Genomic DNA, 26,661 nt, shown 5'->3' with positions numbered 1-26,661 from the left:
TCGAAGAAGAAGAAGGCTGGCTGATTGGCTGGCTGGCCGGGTGGTTGGTTGGTTGGTTGAGTAAATTAAGATCCCTTCACTCCAAGCTAATCTTATGATGATCTTTAGGGCCCTGGGTTTTTCATTGAATGAATGAATTAATATACTCTGCGCTCCCTTTACCCCAGGTGGAGAATGAATTTAAGTCGGAGTATGAGGAGTTATCCCAACAGTGTAAGCAGTTTGCTAAAGACCTTCTGGATCAGACCAGGAGCTCCAGAGAGCTGGAGATGATCCTGAACTACAGAGATGACATTAACCTGCTGGAGGAGGAGGGAAACAACGACCTGGCTAGACTCAAACTGGCTATTAAATACCACCAGAAAGAGGTAGGCGTTTATACTATACACACTACTACACTACTAGACTACACACAACTACCTGGCTAGACTCAAACTGGCTATTAAATACCACCAGAAAGAGGTAGGAGTTTATACTATACACACTACTACACTACTAGACTACACACAACTACCTGGCTAGGCTCAAACTGGCTGTTCAATACCACTGGAACGAGGTAGGAGTTTATACTATACTGAACACAAATATAAAGCAACATGTAAAGTGTTGGTCCCATGTTTCATGAGCTGAAATCAAAAATACCATAAATTCTCATTACGCACAAAAATATTATTTCTCTCAAATTTTGAGCACACATTTGTTTACATCGCTGTTGGTGAGCATTTGTCATTTGCCAAGATAATCCATCCACCTGACAGGTGTGGCATATCAAAAAGCTGATTAATCACCTTGTGCTTGGGACATTAAAAGGCAGTTTTGTCACACAACACAATTCCACAGATGTCTCAAGTTTTGAGGGAGTGTGCAATCGGCATGCTGACTGCAGGAATGTATACCAGAGCTGTTGCCAGAGAACTGAAGGTTAATTTCTCTACCATAAGCCGCCTCCAACGTCATTTTAGAGAATTTGGCAGTACGTCCAACCAGCCTCAAAACCGTACACCACGTATAACCACACCAGCCCAGGACCTCCACATCCAGCTTCTTCACCTGCTGGATCATCTGAGACTATCCACCCGGACAGTTGATGGAATTGAGGATTATTTCTATGTAATGAAGCCCTTTGTGGGAAAAACTAATTCTGATTGGCTGGGCCTGGCTCCCCAGTGGGTGGGCCTATGCCCTTCCAGGCCCATCCATGGCTGCGCCCCTGCCCAGTCATGTGAAATCCATAGATTGACTAATTTCCTTATACCAACTGTAACTCAGTAAAATTGTTGAAATTTTTGCGTGTTGCGTTTATATTTTTGTTAAGTGTAGATATACACTACTACTACAGTACTATACTACTACACTTCTACAGTACTAGACTACACCACTACACTACTACAGCACTACCCTACATTACACAAACCTACACTACTACAGTACTACACTATACTACAACAGTACTACACTGCTACACCACTATACTACACTACTACAGTACTACACTACTACACTACTACACTACACTAACACTACACTACACTACCACAGTCCTACTTAACAATACTACGCTACTACACTACACTAATACACTACAGTACTACAATGCCACAGTACTACACTACACTACCACAGTACTACACTACACTACTACAGTACTACACTACACTACTACAGTACTACACTACACTACCACACTACAGTACTGCACTACACTACTACACTACAGTACTACACAAATACACTACACTACTACACTAATACACTACTACAGTACTACACTATACTAATACACTACTATAGTACTACACTACTCACTACGACCTGGCGAGACTCAAACTAGCCAATAAATACCACCAGAAAGAGGTAGGAGTTTATACTATATACACTACTACATTACAATACACACCACATATTTTTTTATTTATTTAACCTTTATTTAACTAAGAACAAATTCTTATTTACAATGATGGCCTACCAAGAGGCAAAATGCTTCCTGCGGGGGCTGAGATGAAAAATATAGGACAAAACACACATCATGACAAGAGACACCACAACATTACATAACGAGAGACCACAACACTACATAAAGAGAGAGACCACAACATTACATAAAGAGAGCCCACAACATTACATAAAGAGAGACCACAACATTACATAATGAGAGACCACAACACAACATAAAGAGAGACCACAACACTACATAGAGACCACAACACTACATAGAGAGAGACCACAACACTACATAAAAGTTTCAGCGACTTCATTAGCTGTGGTTGCTGATGCGTATATGGTTGAATCATCAGCATACATGGACACACATGCTTTGTTTAATGCCAGTGGCAGGTCATTGGTAAAAATAGAAAAGAGTAGAGGGCCTAGAGAGCTGCCCTGCGGTACACCACGCTTTACATGTTTGACATTAGAGAAGCTTCCATTAAAGAAAACCCTTTGAGTTCTATTAGATAGATAGCTCTGAATCCACAATATGGCAGAGGTTGAAAAGCCACAACACATATGTTTCTCAACAACAGGTTATGGTCAATAAAATCAAAGGCTTCACTGAAATATAACAGTACAGCTCCCAAAATATTCTTATCATCAATTTCTTTCAACCAATCATGAATAATTTGTGTCAGTGTAGTACACGTTGAGTGCCCTTCTATATAAGTATGCTGAACGTCTGTTGTTAATTTATTTACATAGAAACAGCATTGTATTTGATAAAACACAATTTATTCCAACTGTTTCCTAAGAGCTGGTAGCAAGCTTATATGTCTGCTGTTAGAACCAGTAAAGGCCGCTTTACCACTCTTGGGTAGCGGAATTACTTTGGTTTCCTTCCAGACCTGAGGACAAATACTTTCCTCTAGGCTCAGATTATAATTAAAATATGACAGAAGTGACTATAGAGTCAGCTATCATCCTCAGTAGCTTTCCATCTAAGTTGTCAATGCCAGGAGGTTTGTCAGTATTGATCGATAACAATATTTTTTCCCACCTCTCCCACACTAACTTTACAAAATTCAAACTTCCAATGCTTTTCTTTCATTATTTTTTTTTTTATGCATGTATACAATTGCTCACTCTTTGTTATTGGCATTTCCTGCCTACGTTTGCCCACTTTGCCAATGAAATAAAATAATTGGAAACATCAAATGGTTTCGTGATGAATAAGCCATCTGATTCGATGAAAGATGGAGTTGAACTTGTCTTTCAGCCCATAATTTAATTTAACCCTCCTGTTGTGTTCGTTTCATGTGAATTCATTCTGTGTTCCCGGTCCAAAATGACCGCCCCATTATATCTGATTATAAATCCATAATATACATATATTATCACCTAATGTTGTGTTAAATCGTTTTATCAACTTATGTTCTTGTGAACATTACAAGTTTTGAACTTCTATTTGATATTGATGGCCTGTAGACCTCATTGACCTGAGCTCATTCAACTTGTTTTTGAGTAAAAAAAAGCATAATGTATGGATTATTTTGACTAAAACAAATACTCAGATGAAATATATTGTGATATTTATCACAGACTACTTTGTGTCAAAGTTTAGCAAGGACTCTCTCTCCTCCTCACCAGTGTCATGATCAAAAATATGATCAAGAGCCTCACATACAGTATATCATTTGGTCATTGTGCGGTAACAGAATGAATGAATTGTGAGCAAGGCCTCAAAAAAGCTTTTATATACCAGAGCTGCGAGAAAAGTTATATATATATTATTGAAACAATGTTGCGATTGCTTGTGAGAATGCCAACAGGTGTGGTTCCCGTGAGGGAAAGATTCTATTGGGGAAAGATTCCCATGGGGGTTGCCATGGAAGCCAAGAAGTGGAGGGAGGTGTGTGTGCTCAAACACACATGCATGTGGGGGTCTAGGAGAGGAAGTGTGTCCATCTGATGAATGGGCATGTGCCTGAACTCAATGTTATACACTAATTGTAGTCTCACCCATTCATTTCTAATGACCCGGTAATTTTTGACCCACATATACACCACATGTGTACAAAAGTTAAATAAAACACCCACAATTTTATGGAAATCATCAACATGTATTTTGTGTGTTCAGATGCCCTGTGTGGACAAACTCATGGAACCTGATGACAGTCAGATTCAATTAACTACATCGGTCCAATTCGACCGGAAAACAGCAGGAGGGTTAAAGTACTCCAAAGTTTTTTCCATCATTCTTTATATTATTGATCTTGTTTCTTCTTCTTTTTGTTGAGTTTAGTCACATCATTTCTCAATTTGCAGTAAGTCAGCCAGTCAGATGTGCAGCCAGACTTATTAGCCACTCCTTTTGCCCCATCTCTTTCAACCATGCTGTTTTTCAATTCCTCATCAATCCATGGAGTTAGTTCTAACAGTCAGTAAACAGGTGCATGTTCATCAATAATTGGAAGAAGCAGTTTCATAAACTCATCAAGTGCAGCGTCTGGATGCTCCTCATTAATCACATCAGACCAACAAAAATGTTAACATCATCCACATAAGAGTCACAGCTCAATCTTTTGTATGATCTCTTATATACTATTTTAGGCCCAGCTGTTGGAACTTTGGCTTTCCTGGATATAGCCACTGTATTGTAATCACTGTATCAAAATGGGTACGGATACAGCTTTAGAACGAAGTTGTACAGTATTAGTAAAAATGTGATCGATACATGTGAATGATCTTGTTCCTGTAGTGTTTGTAAACACCCTGGTAGGTTGATTAATAACCTGAACCAGATTACAGGCACCGGTTACAGTGAGAAGCTTCCTCTTGAGCGGACAGCTTGATGAAAACCAGTCAATATTCAGGTCCCCAAGAAAGTAGACCTCTCTGTTTACATCACATACACTATCAAGCATTTCACACATATTATTTAGATACTGACTGTTAGCACTTGGTGGCCTATAGCAACACCACAAAAGAAAAGGCTTTAGATGTGTGCAACCACAACACTTCAATAACACTTGACATAAGATCTTCTCTAAGCAACACAGGGATATGACTCTGAAAATATACAACAACACCTCCCCCATAAGCATTTCTGTCTCTTCTATAGATGTTACATATTTGTATTGCTACTGCTGTATCATCAAGTGAAATATCTAAGCGCGTCTCAGAAATGGCTAATATGTGAATGTTATCTGATGTTAGCAAGTTATTGATTTCATAAACCTTATTTCTAAGGCTAAATATATTAATATGGGCTATTTTCAGCCCTTTCCTGGGTAGCTTATCAGAGATAGACATAATACTGAAAAGAGCAAACAAAGCAAGAGAAAAAAATATACATTCAGCAGTGTCACGGTTGTGTGGAGAGACGGACCAAGGCGTGCTCTGAGTTCCACATATTTTATTAAGTGAAACTTTGAACAAAACAAAATAAAGAAACAACGAACCGTGACTACAGAGGTGCTACATGCACTAACTCAAAACAAGATCCCACAAAACACAGTGGGGAAATGGCTGCCTAAATATGATCCCCAATCAGAGACAACGATAAACAGCTGCCTCTGATTGGGAACCATACCAGGCCAACATAGAAATAAAACAACCTAGATTATCCACCCTAGTCACACCCCGACCTAACCAAAATAGAGAATAAAGGCTCTCTATGGTCAGGGTGTGACAAGCAGTCCATTAATCAATTGGTGTATGTGTGTGTGCTGCGGGTTTGACGCTACGAAGCCATAGGCTTGGCTCTCTCATCCCTTTCAGGCTTCTGGGAGGGAGGGTGGACAATGAGTCTGTCATAGCGGATGTACGCAATGTCCCCACGCGCTCTGGCAGCTTTCATGGCTGGGATCAGTTCTTTACTCTTCTGGTGCACAGCTTCAGGATAGTCCTCGTTGAGGAAGATATACGTTCCTCTCAAGTTCTTGGCTCTTTTCAGAACAACTACCTTGTCCTTGAACGTCAGGAACTTGACCACTTTTGGCCTGGGGCTATCACCTGGGCCGGTGGTGGGTTTTCCAGTCCTGTGGGCGCGCTCTACCTCAATCTTCCTGTGGTCCATCTTCAATTTCTCAGAGATCATTTCCCTCACTTTGTCCTCAGACTCCGTTCAGGTCTCATGTGGAGATTCTGCAGTTCCGTCCACAACCATGTTGTTCCTTCTTGATTGTCCCTTGAGATAGTCTGATTTATCTGTCATTGTTATCATGGATTCACACACAGAACTGATGTCCTCTCTCAATGACTTACAGATTGCTGTCATCTTGTCGTTCTTCTGTTTCAACTCGTCGAGCTGACCCTGGGAGAACTGCAAACTGTTCTTCAGGTCCTGGACCTCTCTGGTCAGGTCGTCCATTCTTTTATCAGTAGAATCCACCAGTATTGTTCTTCAGGTCCTGGACCTCTCTGGTCAGGTCGTCCATTATTTTATTAGTTGACTTCACCAGTATTGTTCTTCAGGTCCTGGACCTCTCTGGTCAGGTCGTCCATTATTTTATTAGTTGACTCCACCAGTATTGTTCTTCAGGTCCTGGACCTCTCTGGTCAGGTCGTGCATTCTTTTATTAGTTGACTCCACCAGTATTGTTCTTCAGGTCCTGGACCTGTCTGGTCAGGTCGTCCATTCTTTTATTAGTTGACTCCACCAGTATTGTTCTTCATGTCCTGGACCTCTCTGGTCAGGTCGTCCATTCTTTTATTAGTTGACTCCACCAGTATTGTTCTTCATGTCCTGGACCTCTCTGGTCAGGTCGTCCATTCTTTTATTAGTTGACTCCACCAGTATTGTTCTTCATGTCCTGGACCTCTCTGGTCAGGTCGTCCATTCTTTTATTAGTTGACTCCACCAGTATTGTTCTTCAGGTCCTGGACCTCTCTGGTCAGGTCGTCCATAATTTTATTAGTTGACTCCACCAGTATTGTTCTTCAGGTCCTGGACCTCTCTGGTCAGGTCGTCCATTATTTTATTAGTTGACTCCACCAGTATTGTTCTTCAGGTCCTGGACTTCTCTGGTCAGGTCGTCCATTATTTTATTAGTTGACTCCACCAGTATTGTTCTTCAGGTCCTGGACCTCTCTGGTCAGGTCGTCCATTATTTTATTAGTTGACTCCACCAGTATTGTTCTTCAGGTCCTGGACCTCTCTGGTCAGGTCGTCCATTATTTTATTAGTTGACTCCACCAGTATTGTTCTTCAGGTCCTGGACCTCTCTGGTCAGGTCGTCCATTATTTTATTAGTTGACTCCACCAGTATTGTTCTTCAGGTCCTGGACCTCTCTGGCCAGGTCGTCCATTATTTTATTAGTTTACTCCACCAGTTTTTGGACAAAACACTTGAAGATATTTTCTTGTTGTTGCAACAACTGCTCGTTGGTCTCTTTTTGTTTATTTAAAAGATCCTTAATGTGTGATAGAGAGACACCACTCTCCTCAACGGTACTCCCGCCGGCTTTGGTCTTTGTCATGGTAGCTAGCATTGTAGGTTACGCTGTTACTCCTCGCAGTTCCACACAGGGCAGGTTACGGCAAAGATTGAAAACAACAAACAGCAGGGATCTAGAGAGCCACAAACCCAGGACAATCCACAGTCCCAGCCACAATGGCAAACCGCGTCCCGGGCTGCGTTCAAGAAAACCCTGCTAGCTTGATATGCAGCTATGGCTAACTGTGACACCAAATAGCTCCTCAGACCCGTCCTTGGTGGGTAGGATCACTGGAAAGAGACAAGCAGTCCCAGCAACTGATGCCAACTGCGTCGCGGGATCCAAACTAAGAAGATAGCAAGCTACCAAGAACTTTCCAATACACTTTTAAGCAACAAACTTTTCAAACAAAAAAAAACCATGGTCTTCCTCATTCCACATTCAACAGGAAGTGATGTAGGGACTACGTCAAGCGCTAAACCCTCAGCAGTAGTAATCACACCGAAGGGGCGGCCAGGGCATTCTTCTTCTTACCGAACTACATTACCTTTGTTTTGGAAGTGTTCAGAGCAAGGTTAAGGGCAGAGAAAGCTTGTTGGACAGTAAGAAAGCTTTATTGTAGAGCGTTTAACACAAAATCTGGGGAGGGGCCAGCTGAGTATAAGATTGTATCATCTTCTTATACATTAAATGGATGAGAGAGCTTCCTACTGCCTGAGCTACAGTGCGTTACAGCCTTATTCTAAAATGGATGAAGATAACATTTATTTAATTAATCTACACACAATACCCCATAAGGTCCCACAGTTGACAGGTGGAAGAAATTGTCCGTAGAGTTCCGAACCAAACTGAGCAATCGGGAGAGAAGGGCACTCTGACAGAGCTCCAGAGTTCCTCTGTGGAGATGGGAGAACTGTCCAGAAGGACAACCATCTCTGCAGCACTCCACCAATAAGGCCTTTATGGTAGAGTGGTCAGACGGAAGCCACTCCTCAGTAAGAGGCACATGACAGCCCACTTGGAGTTTGACAAAAGGCACTTAATAAAGGACTCTGAGAGCCCGGACTTGAACTCGATCGAACATCTCTGGAGAGAACTGAAAATAGCTGTGCATCGACACTCCCCATCCAACCTGACAGAGCTTGAAAGGATATGCAGACAAGAATGGGAGAAACTCCCCAAAGACAGGTGTGCCAAGCTTGTAGCGTCATACCCAAGAATACTCGAGGCTGTAATCACTGCCAAAGGTGCTTCAACAAAGTACTGAGTAAAGGGTCTGAATAATTATGTAAATGTGATATTTCCGTTTTTTATTTTTTATAAATTAGTAAAAAAATATTTAAACTTGTTTTTGCTTTGTCATTGTGGGGTATTGTGTGTAGATTGATGAGGGGGGGAAAACAATTTAATCCATTTTAGAATAAGGCTGTAACGTAACAAAATGTGGAAAAAGTCTGAATACTTTCCGAATGCACTGTATGTTGTTGATGTAAATTGAGAAGAGTTTGTGGCCTAGGATCAAGACTTGGGGTACTCACTTGGTGACAGGCAGTGGCTGAGACAGCAGATGTTCTGACTTCATACACTGCACTCTTTGAGAGAGGTAGTTAACACACCAGGCCAAAGGCCCCTCAGAGCCACCAATACTCGTTAGCCGGCCCACAAGAATGGAATGGTCTACTGTATCAAAAGCTTTGACCAAGTGAATAAAAATAAGCAGCACAACATTGCTTAGAGCAGAGTGGTGACATCGTTTGGAACCTTTAAGGTTACAGTGACACATCCCTAGCCTGAGTAAATACCAGAGAGAATACTATAGACATCAAGAAAGCCAGTCAGTTGATTATTGACAAGTTTCTTTAAATAAAGAAGGCGCTGTGGCTGTCTTCCAAGCACTGGGAACCTTCCAGGAGAGACAGGTTAAAAAGGTCAGAGATGATAGGGGCTGTAACCTTAACGTATCTAAACCATCTGACCAATATGTTTTTTTGGGTGCAAGTTCAAGGAGCTCCTTTAGCACCTCAGACTCAGTGAGAAACTTTGTAGCGCAGCATGTGGAAAAAGTGGGAGGGGCAGCAGGGCTAGTCACATTAGAAGGGCTGGGAGATGAGGAAGTGCTGGACAGGCAATGAGGTGTGGCTGAGTCAAATAGGAATCTTGACTTAAAGAAGTGGTGATTAATTAAGGATCGGTGTCCCACTAGCGGGACAACTTCCGGTGAAACTGGAGGACGCGCAATTCAAATAAATAATCATACATATTATGGATTTTAAACATTTAGGTACATATAAGTGTCTTATATCGGCTGAAAGCTTAAATTCTTGTTAATCTAATTGCACTGTCTAATTTACAGTAGCTATTACAGCGAAAACATGACATGCGATTGTTTGAGGACGGCGCCCCAGGATAAAATATTTTTCCACCGGCACAGGTTTCATACATTCACATATAAAGATGAAATATTCACGTACTTTTTGAAAATCTTCCTCTGATTTGTCATCCAAAGGGTCCCAGCTATAACATGTAGTGTCGTTTTGTTAGATAAAATCCTTTTTTATATCCCAAAAAGTCAGTTTAGTTGGCGCCATCGGTGCCCTAAACTTTGTTTCAACAAGTCAAAATACATTTCTATTTACTCCTCAGATACCCTAAAATGTAATCAAACTATAATATTTCTTATGGAATGAAGTATGTTCAATAGGAAACCGATTTTAGCAGGTGCGTAATGTCTTCATGGCGCGCGCAAACACACATTTCCAAGACTGTGTCCTTCTAATAAAACTGTTATTTCTTATTCGTTTTTGAAGTTACAAGCCTGAAACCTTGAACATAGACTGCTGACACCCTGTGGAAGCCATAGGAATTGCATCCTGGGAGCAAATTTTCAAAATGACCTTTCTCTTGCATTTCTAAGATAATTTCTTTGGATTTTCTCCTACCATATCTATTGTGTTATAGTCTCCTACATTATTTTAACATTTCTACTAACTTCAAAGTGTTTTCTTTCCAATGGTACCAACTATTTGCATATCCTGGCTTCAGGGCCTGAGCTATAGGCAGTTTACTTTCGGCACGTCATTCAGGCAGGAAACTGAGAAAAAGGGGCCTAGCCCTAATTAAAGAGCTCAGCAATGTGCTTCTTGTCAGTAAATACCACATCATCACCATTAAGGGACATGAGCAGCTATGAGGGTTTATTCTCCATGTCTTTAACAGTTTTCCATAACTTCTTGGGGATAGACCTACAGAGAGAGAACTGCTCTTTAAAGTAACCAACTTTGGCCTTCTGGATAGCCTACGACCTGGCTAGATTCAGACTGGCCATCACATACCACCAGAAAGAGGTAGGAGACTATAGTATACTGCTATTACACACAGATATACATCCTGAGGAAATCGGAGGTTACTGTAGTATTTTGTTATCCTTCATCTCAGTCTAAGACAGTGCAGACAGCGAGGTCTGACAGACTAACAGAAGTGGAGTTTTCCAGCCATGTAAGGACACACACAGAGAGAGCAGTGTTGACATGGTGGGGAGGCAGACAAGATGGACGATATAGCCTCATGAAATATTAATCTCACTCCCTTTTCACTATCTGCCTATCTGCGGTTCTGCGGTCAGTCTCTCTCTCTCTGTCTCTCTCTCTCTGTTCTCTCCCCTCTCTCTCTTTTGCTTTCCCCCACCCCCTATCTCTCGCTATCTCTCTCTCTGTTTCTCTGTCTCTCTGTCTATCTCTCTCTCTCTCTGTTTCTCTGTCTATCTGTCTGACTCTGTCTGTCTGTCTGTCTGTCTGTCTGTCTGTCTGGGCAGCATTTTCACTTTGGATGAATAGCGTGCCCAGAGTGAACTGCCTCCTACTCTGTCCCAGATGCTAATATATGCATATTATTATTACTATTGGATATAAAACACTCTGAAGTTTCTAAAACTGTTTGAATGATGTATGCGAGTATAACAGAACTCATGTGGCAGGCAAAAACCTGAGAAAAAATCCAAACAGGAAGTGAGAATTCTGAGGCTGGTCGATTTTCAACTCATCACCTATTTAAATCCCAGTAAGATATGGATCTGTTTGCACTTCCTGCGCCTTCCACTAGATGTCAACAGTCTGTAGAACGTTTAATGAAGCCTCTACTGTGATGTGGGGCCGGATGGAAGGTGTTTGAGCCAGTGGTCTGGCAGAGTGCCAGTTCCTGGTCATGCGCATTCCACATGATATCGCCTTGCGTTCCATTACTTCTGTAGACACAAAGGAATTCTCCGGTTGGAACGTTATTGAATACTTATGATAACAACATCCTGAAGATTGATTCTCTACTTAGTTTGACAAGTTTATTCGACCTGTAATATAACTTTTTGAAGTTTTTGTCCGACGTTCGCCTGGACCTGCGTGAGCGTTTGGACATGTGTACTAAACGTGCTAACAAAAGTAGCTACTTGGACATAAATAATGGACATTATCGAACAAAAAAACAATTTATTGTGGAACTAGGATTCCTGGGAGTGCATTCTGATGAAGATCATCAAAGGTAAAGGAATATTTATGATGTATTTTTGTATTTCTGTTGACTCCAACATGGCGGAGAACTGTTGTTTATATCTGAGCGCCGTCTCAGATTATTGCATGGTTTGCTTTTTCCGTAAAGTTTTTTTGAAATCTGACACAGCGGTTGCATTAAGAACAAGTGTATCTTTAATTCTATGTAAAACATGTATCTTTCATCAAAGTTTATGATGAGTATTTCTGTTATTTGATGTGGCTCTCTGCAATTTTCCGGATATTTTGGAGGCATTTCTGAACATGGCGAGATTTGTGGATATAAATATGCACATTATCGAACAAAACATACATGTATTGTGTAACATGATGTCCTATGAGTGTCATCTGATGAAGATCATCAAAGGTTAGTGATTAATTTTATCTCTATTTCTGCTTTTTGTGACTCCTATCTTTGGCTGGGAAAATGGCTGTTTTTCTGTGGCTATGTACTGACCAAACATAATCGTTTGGTGTGCTTTTGCCGTAAATCCTTTTTGAAATCAGACACGTTGGCTGGATTCACAACATGTGTAGCTTAAATTTGGTGTCTTTCATGAAAGATTGATTTTTATAGTAATTTATTTGAATTTGGCGCGCTGCATTTTTACTGGCTTTTGGCCAAGTGGGACGTCCCAGAGAAGTTAAGAACAAATTCTTATTTTCAATGACGGCCTAGGGACAGCGGGTTAACTACCTTGTTCAGGGGCAGCGGGTTAACTACCTTGTTCAGGGACAGCGGGTTAACTACCTTGTTCAGGGACAGCGGGTTAACTACCTTGTTCAGGGACAGCGGGTTAACTACCTTGTTCAGGGGGACAGCGGGTTAACTACCTTGTTCAGGGACAGCGGGTTAACTGCCTTGTTCAGGGACAGCGGGTTAACTACCTTGTTCAGGGACAGCGGGTTAACTACCTTGTTCAGGGACAGCGGGTTAACTACCTTGTTCAGGGACAGCGGGTTAACTACCTTGTTCAGGGGGACAGCGGGTTAACTACCTTGTTCAGGGGGACAGCGGGTTAACTACCTTGTTCAGGGACAGCGGGTTAACTGCCTTGTTCAGGGACAGCGGGTTAACTACCTTGTTCAGGGGGACAGCGGGTTAACTGCCTTGTTCAGGGACAGCGGGTTAACTACCTTGTTCAGGGGGACAGCGGGTTAACTGCCTTGTTCAGGGACAGCGGGTTAACTGCCTTGTTCAGGGGGACAGCGGGTTAACTGCCTTGTTCAGGGGCAGCGCTACAGATATTTACCTTGTCAGCTCGGGGGATTCGATCTTTCGGTTACTAGTTCAATGCTCTAACCACTAGGCTACCTGCCGCCCTAGTTCAGTAATATTCTTGGGATGTCTGGTGTGAACTGCTCTCTTGAGGTCCTGCCACACAGCATCTCAATCGGGTTGAGGTCAGGACTCTGACTGGGCCACTCCAGAAGGCGTATTTTCTTCTGTTGAAGCCATTCTGTTGTTGATTTACTTCGGTGTTTTGGGTCGTTGTCCTGTTGCATCAACCAACTTCTGTTAAGCTTCAATTGGCGGACAGATAGCCTAACATTCTCCTGCAAAATGTCTTGATAAACTTGGGAATTCATTTTTACATCTATGATAGCAAGCTGTCCAGGCCCTGAGGCAGCAAGGCAGCCCCAAACCATGATGCTCCCTCCACCTAACTTTACCATTGGGATGAGGTTTTAATGTTGGTGTGGTGTACCTTTTTTTCTCCACACATAGTGTTGTGTGTTCCTTCCAAACAACTCAACTGTAGTTTCATCTGTCCACAGAATATTTTGCCAGTAGCGCTGTGTGTTACGTTCCCCAGTTTCTGTGTTCTGGTTTGTATTTGAGTGTGTGTGTTTCAGGAGAAATTCCTGTAACTCCCCAAGCAGCTGATTGGTCGACCCCAGGCTAATTGATGATTGGAGGTTAGAGGGAGATTGAATATTTTGGAGGTTAGAGGGAGATTGAATGTTTTGGAGAAATCATTAGAAAGAGTTCTGTGTTTGTTGCTTTGTCAAAGCTTCTTTAGTGGCCTGAGTTAGTTTACTCAGTTTTGTTGTAAAGTGTTTGTGAAATTGTTAATAATTATTCTGTTTCATTTGTTCCCAGGGGGGAAGGAGAAGGCACTTAGGGAGTGCTTAGGCAAGAGGCCCGAGGGCATACATATACCCGTAGTATATTCAATGTCTAGGCACACTAGGTAAGACCTGGGCGGACCACCCCCTGTATTTTGGTTAGGGCACCAGGTGGTGCTAAGTTAGGTAAGTTAAGTGGGTAGGCAGGTTAGATAGGAGAGGGGGAGCTTTGATATTTACTTTCTTTCCTTTGGTTCCGTCCAGCCCCTTTTCCCCATATTACCGTGTAGGAAATAAATCCTAGTAACGGTAAATTCTGCCTTTGTCGTCCTTTCTCGCACCTACGGTCCATACCTCTTTCGCTTCACGGAGAGTTGAGTTGCAGCAGGGAGTTGCGTTCCCTCTTTTTAGAGGCGTGCGTAACACTGTGGAACATAAAGTTGCACTTTTGCAAACTTCAGATGTGCAGCAATGTTTTCTTTGAACAGCAGTGGCTTCTTCCGTGGTGTCCTCCCATGAATACCATTCTTGTTTAGTGTTTTACGTATCGTAGACTCGTCAACAGAGACGTTATCATATTCCAGAGATTTCTGTAAGTCTTTAGCTGACACTCCAGGTTTCTTCTTAACCTCATTGAGCATTCTGCGCTGTTCTCTTGCAGTCATCTTTGCAGGACGGCCACTCCTAGGGAGAGTAGCAACAGTGCTGAACTTTCTCCATTTATAGACAATTTGTCTTACCGTGGACTGACAAGGCTTTTAGAGATACTTTTGTAACTCTTTCCAGCTTTATGCAAGTCAACAATTCTTTATCTTCTGGGATCTATTTTGTTCGAGGCATGGTTCACATCAGGCAATGCTTCTTGTGAGATGCAAACTCAAATTTTGTGAGTGTTTTTTATAGGGCAAGGCAGCATTAACCAACATCTCCAATCTCGTCTCATTGATTGGACTCCAGGTTAGCTGACTCCTGACTCCAATTAGCTTTTGGAGAAGTCATTAGCCTAGCTGTTCACATACTTTTTCCAACCTACACTGTGAATGTTTAAATAATGTATTCAATATAGACAATAAAAATTCAATAATTTATGCGTTATTAGTTTAAGCACACTATGTTTGTCTGTTGTTGTGACTCAGATGAAGATCAGATCAAATTTGGTGACCAATTTATGCAGAAACCCAGGTAATTCCAAAGGGTTCACATACTTTTTCTTGCCACTATATGTATAGGGGTAAGGTGACAGGGATACTGGAGTGATGGAGGTAGATATGTAAAGTGATGGAGGAAGATATGTATAGTGATGGAGGTAGATATGTATAGTGATGGAGGTAGATATGTATAGGGGTAAGGTGACTGGGATACTGGAGTGATGGAGGTAGATATGTATAGTGATGGAGGTAGATATGTATAGTGGTGGAGGTAGATATGTAAAGTGATGGAGGAAGATATGTATAGTGATGGAGGTAGATATGTATAGTGATGGAGGTAGATATGTAAAGTGGTGGAGGTAGATATGTAAAGTGATGGAGGAAGATATGTATAGTGGAGGTAGATATGTATAGTGGTGGAGGAAGATATGTATAGTGGTGGAGGTAGATATGTAAAGTGGTGGAGGTAGATATGTAAAGTGATGGAGGAAGATATGTATAGTGATGGAGGTAGATATGTATAGGGGTAAGGTGACTGGGATACTGGAGTGATGGAGGTAGATATGTATAGTGATGGAGGTAGATATGTATAGTGATGGAGGTAGATATGTATAGTGATGGAGGTAGATGTGTATAGTGATTGAGGTAGATATGTATAGTGGTGGAGGTAGATATGTATAGTGATGGAGGTAGATATGTATAGTGATGGAGGTAGATATGTATAGTAATGGAGGTAGATATGTATAGTGAAGTGATGAGGTAGATATGTATAGTGATGGAGGTAGATATGTATAGTGATGGAGGTAGATATGTATAGTGATGGAGGTAGATATGTATAGTGATGGAGGTAGATATGTATAGTGATGGAGGTAGATATGTATAGTGATGGAGGTAGATATGTATAGTGATGGAGGTAGATATGTATAGTGATGGAGGTAGATATGTATAGTGATGGAGGTAGATATGTATAGTGATGGAGGTAGATATGTATAGTGATGGAGGTAGATATGTATCGTGATGGAGGTAGATATGTATAGTGAAGTGATGGAGGTAGATATGTATAGTGATGGAGGTAGATATGTATAGTAATGGAGGTAGATATGTATAGTGAAGTGATGAGGTAGATATGTATAGTGATGGAGGTAGATATGTATAGTGATGGAGGTAGATATGTATAGTGATGGAGGTAGATATGTATAGTGATGGAGGTAGATATGTATAGTGATGGAGGTAGATATGTATAGTGATGGAGGTAGATATGTATAGTGATGGAGGTAGATATGTATAGTGATGGAGGTAGATATGTATAGTGATGGAGGTAGATATGTATAGTGATGGAGGTAGATATGTATAGTGGTGGAGGTAGATATGTATAGTGATGGAGGTAGATATGTATAGTGATGGAGGTAGATATGTATAGTGATGGAGGTAGATATGTATAGTGATTGAGGTAGATATGTATAGTGGTGGAGGTAGATGTGTATAGTGATTGAGGTAGATATGTATAGTGATGGAGGTAGATATGTATAGTGATGGAGGTAGATATGTATAGTGGTGGAGGTAGATATGTATCGTGATGGAGGTAGATATGTATAGTGAAGTGATGGAGGTAGATATGTATCGTGATGGAGGTAGATATGTATAGTGAAGTGATGGAGGTAGATATGTATAGTGATGGAGGTAGATATGTATAGTGGTGGAGGTAGATATGTATAGTGATGGAGGTAGATATGTATAGTGAAGTGATGGAGGTAGATATGTATAGTGATGGAGGTAGATATGTATAGTGATGGAGGTAGATATGTATAGTGATGGAGGTAGATATGTATAGTGATGGAGGTAGATATGTATAGGGGTAAGGTGACTGGGCAACAGGATATAAGATAAACAGAGTAGCAGCAGCTATATACAGGGTCAGCAGCTTGTATGTGAAACAGAGTAGCAGCAGCTATATACAGGGTCAGCAGCTTGTATGTGAAACAGAGTAGCAGCAGCTATATACAGGGTCAACAGCTTGTATGTGAAACAGAGTAGCAGCAGCTATATACAGGGTCAACAGCTTGTATGTGAAACAGAGTAGCAGCAGCTATATACAGGGTCAGCAGCTTGTATGTGAAACAGAGTAGCAGCAGCTATATACAGGGTCAACAGCTTGTATGTGAAACAGAGTAGCAGCAGCTACATACAGGGTCAGCAGCTTGTATGTGAAACAGAGTAGCAGCAGCTATATACAGGGTCAGCAGCTTGTATGTGAAACAGAGTAGCAGCAGCTACATACAGGGTCAGCAGCTTGTATGTGAAACAGAGTAGCAGCAGCTATATACAGGGTCAACAGCTTGTATGTGAAACAGAGTAGCAGAAGCTATATACAGGGTCAGCAGCTTGTATGTGAAACAGAGTAGCAGCAGCTACATACAGGGTCAACAGCTTGTATGTGAAACAGAGTAGCAGCAGCTATATACAGGGTCAGCAGCTTGTATGTGAAACAGAGTAGCAGAAGCTACATACAGGGTCAACAGCTTGTATGTGAAACAGAGTAGCAGAAGCTACATACAGGGTCAACAGCTTGTATGTGAAACAGAGTAGCAGCAGCTATATACAGGGTCAGCAGCTTGTATGTGAAACAGAGTAGCAGAAGCTACATACAGGGTCAGCAGCTTGTATGTGAAACAGAGTAGCAGCAGCTACATACAGGGTCAGCAGCTTGTATGTGAAACAGAGTAGCAGCAGCTACATACAGGGTCAACAGCTTGTATGTGAGTTGGTGTGTGTGTACAGTGTACAGAGTCTGTATATTATGTGTGAGATGGAGTGAGTGTGTTTGTGTTTGAGGTTGTGTGTGTGTATGGCCCTGTCAGTCTGTCAGTGTATAGGGCCCTGTGAGTGGCAGTAGAGACAATACAAAAATAAAAGGTCAATAATGATATAAGGTCAACTCAGATAGTCCATATAGCCATCTATTTATCAGTCTGATGGTTTGGGGATAGAAGCTGTTTATCAGCCTGATGGTTTGGGGATAGAAACTGTTTATCAGTCTGATGGTTTGGGGATAGAAACTGTTTATCAGTCTGATGGTTTGGGGATAGAAGCTGTTTATCAGTCTGATGGTTTGGGGATAGAAGCTGTTTATCAGTCTGATGGTTTGGGGATAGAAGCTGTTTATCAGTCTGATGGTTTGGGGATAGAAGCTGTTTATCAGTCTGATGGTTTGGGGATAGAAGCTGTTTATCAGCCTGATGGTTTGGGGATAGAAGCTGTTTATCAGTCTGATGGTTTGGGGATAGAAGCTGTTTATCAGTCTGATGGTTTGGGGATAGAAGCTGTTTCAGTCTGATGGTTTGGGGATAGAAGCTGTTTATCAGTCTGATGGTTTGGGGATAGAAGCTGTTTATCAGTCTGATGGTTTGGGGATAGAAGCTGTTTATCAGTCTGATGGTTTGGGGATAGAAGCTGTTTATCAGTCTGATGGTTTGGGGATAGAAGCTACTCAAGAGCCTATTGGTGTCATGGGTGACGCACCGGTACCGGTTGTTGTGCGGAAGCAGAGAGAATAGTTTATGGCAAGGTTGTTTGGAGTCTTAAATGTCCTACAACACCCTCTGATATAGATGTCCTGGATGGCAGGGAGCTCGGGCCCAGTGATGTACTGGGCTGTCCACACCACCACCTGGTATAGAGGTCCTGGATGGCAGGGAGCTCGGGCCCAGTGATGTACTGGGCTGTCCACACCACCCTCTGATATAGAGGTCCTGGATGGCAGGGAGCTCGGGCCCAGTGATGTACTGGGCTGTCCACACCACCCTCTGATATAGAGGTCCTGGATGGCAGGGAGCTCGGGCCCAGTGATGTACTGGGCTGTCCACACCACCCTCTGATATAAATGTCTGGATGGCAGGGAGCTCGGGCCCAGTGATGTACTGGGCTGTCCACACCACCCTCTGATATAGAGGTCCTGGATGGCAGGGAGCTCGGGCCCAGTGATGTACTGGGCTGTCCACACCACCCTCTGATATAGAGGTCCTGGATGGCAGGTAGCTCGGCCCCAGTGATGTACTGGGCTGTCCACACCACCCTCTGATATAAATGTCTGGATGGCAGGGAGCTCGGCCCCAGTGGTGTACTGGGCTGTATGTACCACACTCTGTAGCGCCATGCGATCGAGGGCGGTGCTATTGCCATACCAGGCGGTGATGCAGCCAGTCAAGATGCTCTCAATGGTACAGCTGTATAACTATTTGAGGGCCCATGACAAACTGTTTCAACCTCCTGAGGGAGAAGAGGTGCTGTTGCGCCTTCTTTACGATTGTGCGTGTGTGTTTGGACCATTTGGAGTCTTTAGTGATTTGGATCCTGAAGAACTTGAAGCTCTCGACCTTGTCCACTGCAGCCCCGTCGAGGTAGATGGGGGAGTCCTCCCTCCCCCTCCATTTCCTGCAGTCCACGGTCAGGTCTTTCATCTTACTGACGTTGAGGGAGAGGTTTTTCTGCAGTCCACGGTCAGGTCTTTCATCTTACTGACGTTGAGGGAGAGGTTGTCCTGCAGTCCACGGTCAGGTCTTTCATCTTACTGACGTTGAGGGAGAGGTTGTTCTGCAGTCCACGGTCAGGTCTTTCATCTTACTGACGTTGAGGGAGAGGTGGTTTCTGCAGTCCACGGTCAGGTCTTTCATCTTACTGACGTTGAGGGAGAGGTTGTCCTGCAGTCCACGGTCAGGTCTTCCATCTTACTGACGTTGAGGGAGAGGTTGTTCTGCAGTCCACGGTCAGGTCTTTCATCTTACTGACGTTGAGGGAGAGGTTGTCCTGCAGTCCACGGTCAGGTCTTTCATCTTACTGACGTTGAGGGAGAGGTTGTCCTGCAGTCCACGGTCCGGTCTTTCATCTTACTGACGTTGAGGGAGAGGTTGTCCTGCAGTCCACGGTCAGGTCTTTCATCTTACTGACGTTGAGGGAGAGGTTGTCCTGCAGTCCACGGTCAGGTCTTTCACCTTACTGACGTTGAGGGAGAGGTTGTCCTGCAGTCCACGGTCAGGTCTTTCATCTTACTGACGTTGAGGGAGAGGTTGTCCTGCAGTCCACGGTCAGGTCTTTCATCTTACTGACGTTGAGGGAGAGGTTTTATCTGCAGTCCACGGTCAGGTCTTTCATCTTACTGACGTTGAGGGAGAGGTTGTTCTGCAGTCCACGGTCAGGTCTTTCATCTTACTGACGTTGAGGGAGAGGTTGTCCTGTAGTCCACGGTCAGGTCTTTCATCTTACTGACGTTGAGGGAGAGGTTGTCCTGCAGTCCACGGTCAGGTCTTTCACCTTACTGAGGTTGAGGGAGAGGTTGTTCTGCAGTCCACGGTCAGGTCTTTCATCTTACTGACGTTGAGGGAGAGGTTGTCCTGCAATCCACGGTCAGGTCTTCCATCTTACTGACTTTGAGGGAGAGGTTGTCCTGCAGTCCACGGTCAGGTCTTTCATCTTACTGACGTTGAGGGAGAGGTTGTCCTGCAGTCCACGGTCAGGTCTTTCATCTTACTGACGTTGAGGGAGAGGTTGTCCTGCAGTCCACGGTCAGGTCTTCCATCTTACTGACGTTGAGGGAGAGGTTGTTCTGCAGTCCACGGTCAGGTCTTTCATCTTACTGATGTTGAGGGAGAGGTTGTCCTGCAGTCCACGGTCAGGTCTTCCATCTTACTGATGTTGAGGGAGAGGTTGTTCTGCAGTCCACGGTCAGGTCTTTCATCTTACTGACGTTGAGGGAGAGGTTGTCCTGCAGTCCACGGTCAGGTCTTCCATCTTACTGACGTTGAGGGATAGGTTGTCCTGCAGTCCACGGTCAGGTCTTCCATCTTACTGACGTTGAGGGAGAGGTTGTTCTACAGTCCACGGTCAGGTCTTTCATCTTACTGACGTTGAGGGAGAGGTTGTCCTGCAGTCCACGGTCAGGTCTTCCATCTTACTGACGTTGAGGGAGAGGTTGTCCTGCAGTCCACGGTCAGGTCTTTCATCTTACTGACGTTGAGGGAGAGGTTGTCCTGCAGTCCACGGTCAGGTCTTTCACCTTACTGACGTTGAGGGAGAGGTTGTCCTGCAGTCCACGGTCAGGTCTTTCATCTTACTGACGTTGAGGGAGAGGTTGTCCTGCAGTCCACGGTCAGGTCTTTCATCTTACTGACGTTGAGGGAGAGGTTTTATCTGCAGTCCACGGTCAGGTCTTTCATCTTACTGACGTTGAGGGAGAGGTTGTTCTGCAGTCCACGGTCAGGTCTTTCATCTTACTGACGTTGAGGGAGAGGTTGTCCTGTAGTCCACGGTCAGGTCTTTCATCTTACTGACGTTGAGGGAGAGGTTGTCCTGCAGTCCACGGTCAGGTCTTTCACCTTACTGAGGTTGAGGGAGAGGTTGTTCTGCAGTCCACGGTCAGGTCTTTCATCTTACTGACGTTGAGGGAGAGGTTGTCCTGCAATCCACGGTCAGGTCTTCCATCTTACTGACTTTGAGGGAGAGGTTGTCCTGCAGTCCACGGTCAGGTCTTTCATCTTACTGACGTTGAGGGAGAGGTTGTCCTGCAGTCCACGGTCAGGTCTTTCATCTTACTGACGTTGAGGGAGAGGTTGTCCTGCAGTCCACGGTCAGGTCTTCCATCTTACTGACGTTGAGGGAGAGGTTGTTCTGCAGTCCACGGTCAGGTCTTTCATCTTACTGACGTTGAGGGAGAGGTTGTCCTGCAGTCCACGGTCAGGTCTTCCATCTTACTGATGTTGAGGGAGAGGTTGTTCTGCAGTCCACGGTCAGGTCTTTCATCTTACTGACGTTGAGGGAGAGGTTGTCCTGCAGTCCACGGTCAGGTCTTCCATCTTACTGACGTTGAGGGATAGGTTGTCCTGCAGTCCACGGTCAGGTCTTCCATCTTACTGACGTTGAGGGAGAGGTTGTTCTACAGTCCACGGTCAGGTCTTTCATCTTACTGACGTTGAGGGAGAGGTTGTCCTGCAGTCCACGGTCAGGTCTTCCATCTTACTGACGTTGAGGGATAGGTTGTTCTGCAGTCCACGGTCAGGTCTTTCATCTTACTGACGTTGAGGGAGAGGTTGTTCTGCAGTCCACGGTCAGGTCTTTCATCTTACTGACGTTGAGGGAGAGGTTGTCCTGCAGTCCACGGTCAGGTCTTTCATCTTACTGACGTTGAGGGAGAGGTTGTCCTGCAGTCCACGGTCAGGTCTTTCATCTTACTGACGTTGAGGGAGAGGTTGTCCTGCAGTCCACGGTCAGGTCTTTCACCTTACTGACGTTGAGGGAGAGGTTTTTCTGCAGTCCACGGTCAGGTCTTTCATCTTACTGACGTTGAGGGAGAGGTTGTTCTGCAGTCCACGGTCAGGTCTTCCATCTTACTGACGTTGAGGGAGAGGTTGTCCTGCAGTCCACGGTCAGGTCTTTCATCTTACTGACGTTGAGGGAGAGGTTGTTCTGCAGTCCACGGTCAGGTCTTTCATCTTACTGACGTTGAGGGAGAGGTTGTTCTGCAGTCCACTGTCAGGTCTTTCATCTTACTGACGTTGAGGGATAGGTTGGTCTGCAGTCCACGGTCAGGTCTTCCATCTTACTGACGTTGAGGGAGAGGTTTTTCTGCAGTCCACGGTCAGGTCTTTCATCTTACTGACGTTGAGGGAGAGGTTGTCCTGCAGTCCACGGTCAGGTCTTTCATCTTACTGACGTTGAGGGAGAGGTTGTTCTGCAGTCCACGGTCAGGTCTTTCATCTTACTGACGTTGAGGGAGAGGTTGTTCTGCAGTCCACGGTCAGGTCTTCCATCTTACTGATGTTGAGGGAGAGGTTGTCCTGCAGTCCACGGTCAGGTCTTCCATCTTACTGACGTTGAGGGAGAGGTTGTTCTGCAGTCCACGGTCAGGTCTTCCATCTTACTGACGTTGAGGGAGAGGTTTTCCTGCAGTCCACGGTCAGGTCTTCCATCTTACTGACGTTGAGGGAGAGGTTGTCCTGCAGTCCACGGTCAGGTCTTCCATCTTACTGACGTTGAGGGAGAGGTTGTCCTGCAGTCCACGGTCAGGTCTTCCATCTTACTGACGTTGAGGGAGAGCTTGTCCTGCAGTCCACGGTCAGGTCTTTCATCTTACTGACGTTGAGGGAGAGGTTGTTCTGCAGTCCACGGTCAGGTCTTCCATCTTACTGACGTTGAGGGAGAGGTTTTTCTGCAGTCCACGGTCAGGTCTTTCATCTTACTGACGTTGAGGGAGAGGTTGTCCTGCAGTCCACGGTCAGGTCTTCCATCTTACTGACGTTGAGGGAGAGGTTGACCTGCAGTCAACGGTCAGGTCTTTCATCTTACTGACGTTGAGGGAGAGGTTGTCCTGCAGTCCACGGTCAGGTCTTTCATCTTACTGACATTGAGGGAGAGGTTGTCCTGCAGTCCACGGTCAGGTCTTTCATCTTACTGACGTTGAGGGAGAGGTTGTCCTGCAGTCCACGGTCAGGTCTTTCATCTTACTGACGTTGAGGGAGAGGTTGTCCTGCAGTCCACGGTCAGGTCTTTCATCTTACTGACGTTGAGGGAGAGGTTGTCCTGCAGTCCACGGTCAGGTCTTTCATCTTACTGACGTTGAGGGAGAGGTTGTCCTGCAGTCCACGGTCAGGTCTTCCATCTTACTGACGTTGAGGGAGAGGTTGTCCTGCAGTCCACGGTCAGGTCTTTCATCTTACTGACGTTGAGGGAGAGGTTGTCCTGCAGTCCACGGTCAGGTCTTTCATCTTACTGATGTTGAGGGAGAGGTTTTTCTGCAGTCCACGGTCAGGTCTTTCATCTTACTGATGTTGAGGGAGAGGTTGTCCTGCAGTCCACGGTCAGGTCTTTCATCTTACTGACGTTGAGGGAGAGCTTGTCCTGCAGTCCACGGTCAGGTCTTTCATCTTACTGACGTTGAGGGAGAGGTTGTCCTGCAGTCCACGGTCAGGTCTTTCACCTTACTGACGTTGAGGGAGAGGTTGTCCTGCAGTCCACGGTCAGGTCTTTCATCTTACTGACGTTGAGGGAGAGGTTGTCCTGCAGTCCACGGTCAGGTCTTTCATCTTACTGACGTTGAGGGAGAGGTTGTTCTGCAGTCCACGGTCAGGTCTTCCATCTTACTGACGTTGAGGGAGAGGTTGTTCTGCAGTCCACGGTCAGGTCTTCCATCTTACTGACGTTGAGGGAGAGGTTGTCCTGCAGTCCACGGTCAGGTCTTCCATCTTACTGACGTTGAGGGAGAGGTTGTCCTGCAGTCCACGGTCAGGTCTTCCATCTTACTGACATTGAGGGAGAGGTTGTCCTGCAGTCCACGGTCAGGTCTTTCATCTTACTGACGTTGAGGGAGAGGTTGTTCTGCAGTCCACGGTCAGGTCTTCCATCTTACTGACGTTGAGGGAGAGGTTTTTCTGCAGTCCACGGTCAGGTCTTTCATCTTACTGACGTTGAGGGAGAGGTTGTCCTGCAGTCCACGGTCAGGTCTTCCATCTTACTGACGTTGAGGGAGAGGTTGTTCTGGCACCACTCTGCCAGAACACTGACGTCCTCCTTGTAGGCTGACTCATCGTCACCAGTGATCAGGTCTACCACCGTCATGATGATGGTGTTGGAGTCGTGCACGGCCACACAGTCTTGGGTGAACAAGGAATACAGGAGGGAACTAAGCACACACCCCTGTGGGGCCCCTTTGTTGAGGGTCAGCGTGGCGGAGGTGATGTTGCCTACCATTACCACCTGGGGTCGGCCCGTCAGGAAGTCCAAGATCCAGCTGCAGGGGGAGGTGTTCAGTCCCAGAGTCGTAATCTTAGTGATGAGCTTGGAGGGGACAATGGTGTTGGAACTCTGAGCTCTAGTCAATGAACATCACTCTCACACTGGTATTCCTCTTATCTAGGTGGGTGAGTGCAGTGTGGAGAGCAATTGAGATTGCGCCATCTATGGATCTGTTGGGGCGGTATGCAAATTAAAGTGGGTCTAGAGTGTCTGACGGTGGAGTTAATGTGTGCCATAACCAGCCTATCAAAGCACTTCATGATTACAGAAGTGAGTTCTACAGGGTGGTAGTCATTGTGACATAACCAGCCTATCAAAACACTTCATAAATACAGAAGTGAGTTCTACAGGGTGGTAGTCATTGTGGCATGAAGCCTTAAAGTTCTTAGGAACAGGAATGATGGAATTATGTTCATCTTAAAACGTGTTGGGATTACAGAATGGGACAAGTAGAGGTTGAAAATTACTTTGAATATACCTGCCGGTTTTTCAGCTTTTTTGCTCTGAGACCGCGCCCTGGAATACCATCAGACGCCACGCCATTTCAGCTATAGTCTACGAAGAAATGAATATATTGCGACACACTAGGTTGATAGGGAGTTAGGGACATTTAAGCGCTCAACATTTAAACAACATGTTCTTGTATTAAGTCATTAAAGTCTATAAATTGTGCATGCGGAATGTGACTTACACTAACGGTCAAAAGTTTTAGAACACCTACTCATTCAAGGGCTTTTATTTAATGTTTTTTACTTTTTTCTACAATGTAGAATAATAGTGAAGATATCAAAACTATAAAATAACACATATGGAATCATATAGTAACCAATAAAGTGTTAAACAAATCAAAATATATTTTATATTTGAGATTCTTCAAATAGCCACCCTTTGACTTGATGACAGCTTTAATTTTTAGAAACATGAGATTGGACGTTCTGTGGCTTCAGGCTCATGTGATGGTGTCTGGAGAGCAGGCCAGCAGTGGAGAATTGGGCACTCTCCACTCCGATCACATACTCTGCTGCTAGTCAAGGTGAGCTCCCCGCCCACTCAGCCTACTAGCTCCCCGCCCACTCAGTCTACTAACTCCCCGCCCACTCAGTCTACTAACTCCCCTCCCACTCAGCCTACTAACTCCCCATCCACTCAGCCTACTAGCTCCCCATCCACTCAGCCTACTAACTCCCCTCCCACTCAGCCTACTAACTCCCCGCCCACTCAGCCTACTAACTCCCCATCCACTCAGCCTACTAACTCCCCTCCCACTCAGCCTACTAACTCCCCATCCACTCAGCCTACTAACTCCCCGCCCACTCAGTCTACTAACTCCCCTCCCACTCAGTCTACTAACTCCCCATCCACTCAGCCTACTAACTCCCCTCCCACTCAACCTACTAACTCCCCTCCCACTCAGTCTACTAACTCCCCATCCACTCAGCCTACTAACTCCCCTCCCACTCAGCCTACTAACTCCCCTCCCACTCAGCCTACTAACTCCCCGCCCACTCAGCCTACTAACTCCCCATCCACTCAGGCTACTAACTCCCCTCCCACTCAGCCTACTAACTCCCCATCCACTCAGCCTACTAACTCCCCTACCACTCAGTCTAATAACTCCCCGTCAACTCAGCCTACTAACTCCCCATCCACTCAGCCTACTAACTCCCCGCCCACTCAGCCTACTAACTCCCCTCCCACTCAGCCTACTAACTCCCCATCCACTCAGCCTACTAACTCCCCGCCCACTCAGTCTA

General features: G+C 44.6%; 1 protein-coding gene across 1 annotated transcript in view; it reads left to right on the top strand.

Annotated features, from left to right (window-relative positions):
* The window catches only part of trpc4a (transient receptor potential cation channel, subfamily C, member 4a), a 129,552-nt gene that overhangs the window by 62,529 nt on the left and 40,362 nt on the right, over positions 1–26,661 (top strand). Inside the window, exon 5 of the mRNA XM_038964806.1 lies at positions 168–368. Coding sequence (XP_038820734.1) covers positions 168–368 — 201 coding nt within the window. The remainder of the gene's footprint in view (positions 1–167; positions 369–26,661) is intronic.

The sequence above is a fragment of the Salvelinus namaycush genome, chromosome 26 (genome assembly GCF_016432855.1).
Source record: "Salvelinus namaycush isolate Seneca chromosome 26, SaNama_1.0, whole genome shotgun sequence".
Taxonomy (NCBI): domain Eukaryota; kingdom Metazoa; phylum Chordata; class Actinopteri; order Salmoniformes; family Salmonidae; genus Salvelinus; species Salvelinus namaycush.
This window is presented reverse-complemented; position numbering and strand designations above follow the sequence as displayed.